Source organism: Haliaeetus leucocephalus, unplaced genomic scaffold (genome assembly GCF_000737465.1).
Source record: "Haliaeetus leucocephalus isolate CR32 unplaced genomic scaffold, Haliaeetus_leucocephalus-4.0 Scaffold339, whole genome shotgun sequence".
Lineage (NCBI taxonomy): Eukaryota > Metazoa > Chordata > Aves > Accipitriformes > Accipitridae > Haliaeetus > Haliaeetus leucocephalus.
The window spans coordinates 5,757,293-5,759,189 of NW_010972775.1; the positions used below are offsets into that span (position 1 = coordinate 5,757,293).

The window sequence follows — 1,897 nt, forward strand, 5'->3', positions numbered from 1 at the left end:
GGCCGCCCGCGGCCGGGCAGGGCCGCCCGCCGCCCTCCCGCTCGCCCGCCGCCTCCCTTACCTGCGGGGCCCTGGCTGCCAGCGCACCGCTCCTTCTCGGGGGCGACGGAGCCCGCGGCCTTGCCCCGCGGAAATCCTGCCCTTTGCGTACCGGCGGGACACGCGCGGGCGGACACGCACACGCACCCACACCCACACAAAGGAGACGGGCGCTGCCCGGCGTTTCCAAGATCCAAGCGTTTGCTGCTTGGAGGCTGGAAACGTCGCTGCTCTCACGCAGTGAGACCGCAGCCGTTTCGCACTGCTTATGGTTTTCAAGATCGGTCCTATACAAACCCCTGCTCTTCCCCGGACAAAGGAAGGGCAAGAGGCATCGCCGGGCCGGGCTTGCCGGGTCCCCGGCGCACCGAAGATGCCTGAAATACTTTTGGCAAACTAGTGATGCATATGGCAGTTCCTACCGGGCGGGGAGGGGGGGCGGGCCGGGTCGGTTCGTTTTGCCTCGGCAGGGCGGAAAACCAAGTTCGGAACCGGGGAAGAAGCCGAAGAGGCCAAGGAGGGCGAAGGCGAAGGGGCGAAGCGGAAAGGCAGCTCGCGCGAACGGCAAACCTCAGTTTCCCGCGGGGAGTTGTCTCTGCTTTCGAGGAAAAGAGGAGAGAGGAGGGAGGGAAGAGACGGAAGGAGGGCGAAGGGGAGGGAGGAGAGCTCCGAGGAAACTTCGGGAGAAGGGGGACGGCGGAGTCCGCGCGGGCGGCCCGGGTCAGTGCACCGCCACGGAGTGCAGGGCGGGCGCCGGGCTGGTGAGAGTCTCGCTGGGGGTGGCCGGGCTGCTTTGGCTGGTGGCCGTCTGCGAGGACGTGGGGCTGAGGGAGGGCGGCGAGTTCGAGAGGATGGTGGGGATGGGCGCGGGCAGGGCCGGCAGGGCCGGCACCGCGGCGGGGGTAGGCTTGATGGGGACGGGGATGGCCGGCAAAGTCTGCCCCCCATGGCAGAGCGGCTTAATGGGCACGCCGTAGGCGCCGTACTCGCTGCTGGCCACGGAGATGGGGGTGGCGGTGTCGATCATGCCGGAGCTGTACATGTGGGGCCAGCCCGTGCCAATGGAGCTGCCCACCGTAGTCAACTGGTTGGGGAGGGGGTAGGCGGCCGGCACGGGCTGCATCGTGGAAAAGGCGAGGCCGCCGGGCATCTTGTACTCTCTGGCGATGATGTTCTCGATGGCGAAGGGGTGCTTGAAGCTGGAGGGCTGGGACACGCCGAGGTTGTACGTGGACATCTGGGGCAGGTGGGTGCCGGTGGCCGCCAGGGCGCTGAGCCGCAGCTTCGCCTGCTGCTGCAGGTACTGCGCCGCGTCCGCCGGCTTGCTGGGGGCTAGGTGGTCCGACTTGACCACCTTGAAGCGCTTGCGGCGGCGCAGGAAGCTGCCGTTCTCGAACATGTCCCCGCAGCTGGGGTGCAGCGCCCAGAAGCTGCCCTTGCCCGGCTGGTCGGGGCGGCGCGGGATCTTGATGAAGCAGTCGTTGAAGGAGAGGTTGTGGCGGAGGGAGTTCTGCCAGCGCTGCGTGTTCTCCCGGTAGTATGGGAAGCGGTCCATGATGAACTTGTAGATCTCGCTCAGGGGCAGCATCTTCTCCGGGGAGCTCTGGATCGCCATGGCGGTCAGCGAGATGTAGGAGTAGGGAGGCTTCTGGTCGCTGTAAGTGTTTCTGCCCGGGCGAGGCATCTTCGCTAGGGAACCCGCGGAGATCTGCAGAAGGGCAGCGACAAGGAGGGGGTCGGGGGTGGCGGGAGAGAGTGAGTCCGAGAGGATTTGCACCGACACTTGGCCGGGGCAGCGGGTGGGTGTGGGGCCGGGCTGGAGAAAGAAGGGCACGGGGAAGGGGCACGGCGGTCCTCA

At 67.4% G+C, this 1,897-nt stretch overlaps 1 protein-coding gene across 1 annotated transcript; it reads right to left on the minus strand.

Moving 5' to 3' along the window:
* Positions 1-760: 760 nt before the first annotated feature.
* Positions 761-1,723, minus strand: FOXB1 (forkhead box B1). Its single transcript, XM_010571727.1, has one exon. It carries the CDS (start codon positions 1,721-1,723, stop codon positions 761-763), a length of 963 nt encoding a protein of 320 aa, XP_010570029.1.
* Between the last annotated feature and the right edge of the window lie 174 nt (positions 1,724-1,897).

What these genes read in the sequence shown, in the direction of transcription:
- FOXB1 (XM_010571727.1), bottom strand. Translation starts at nt 1,723, where the DNA reads ATGCCTCGCCCGGGCAGAAACACTTACAGCGACCAGAAGCCTCCCTAC.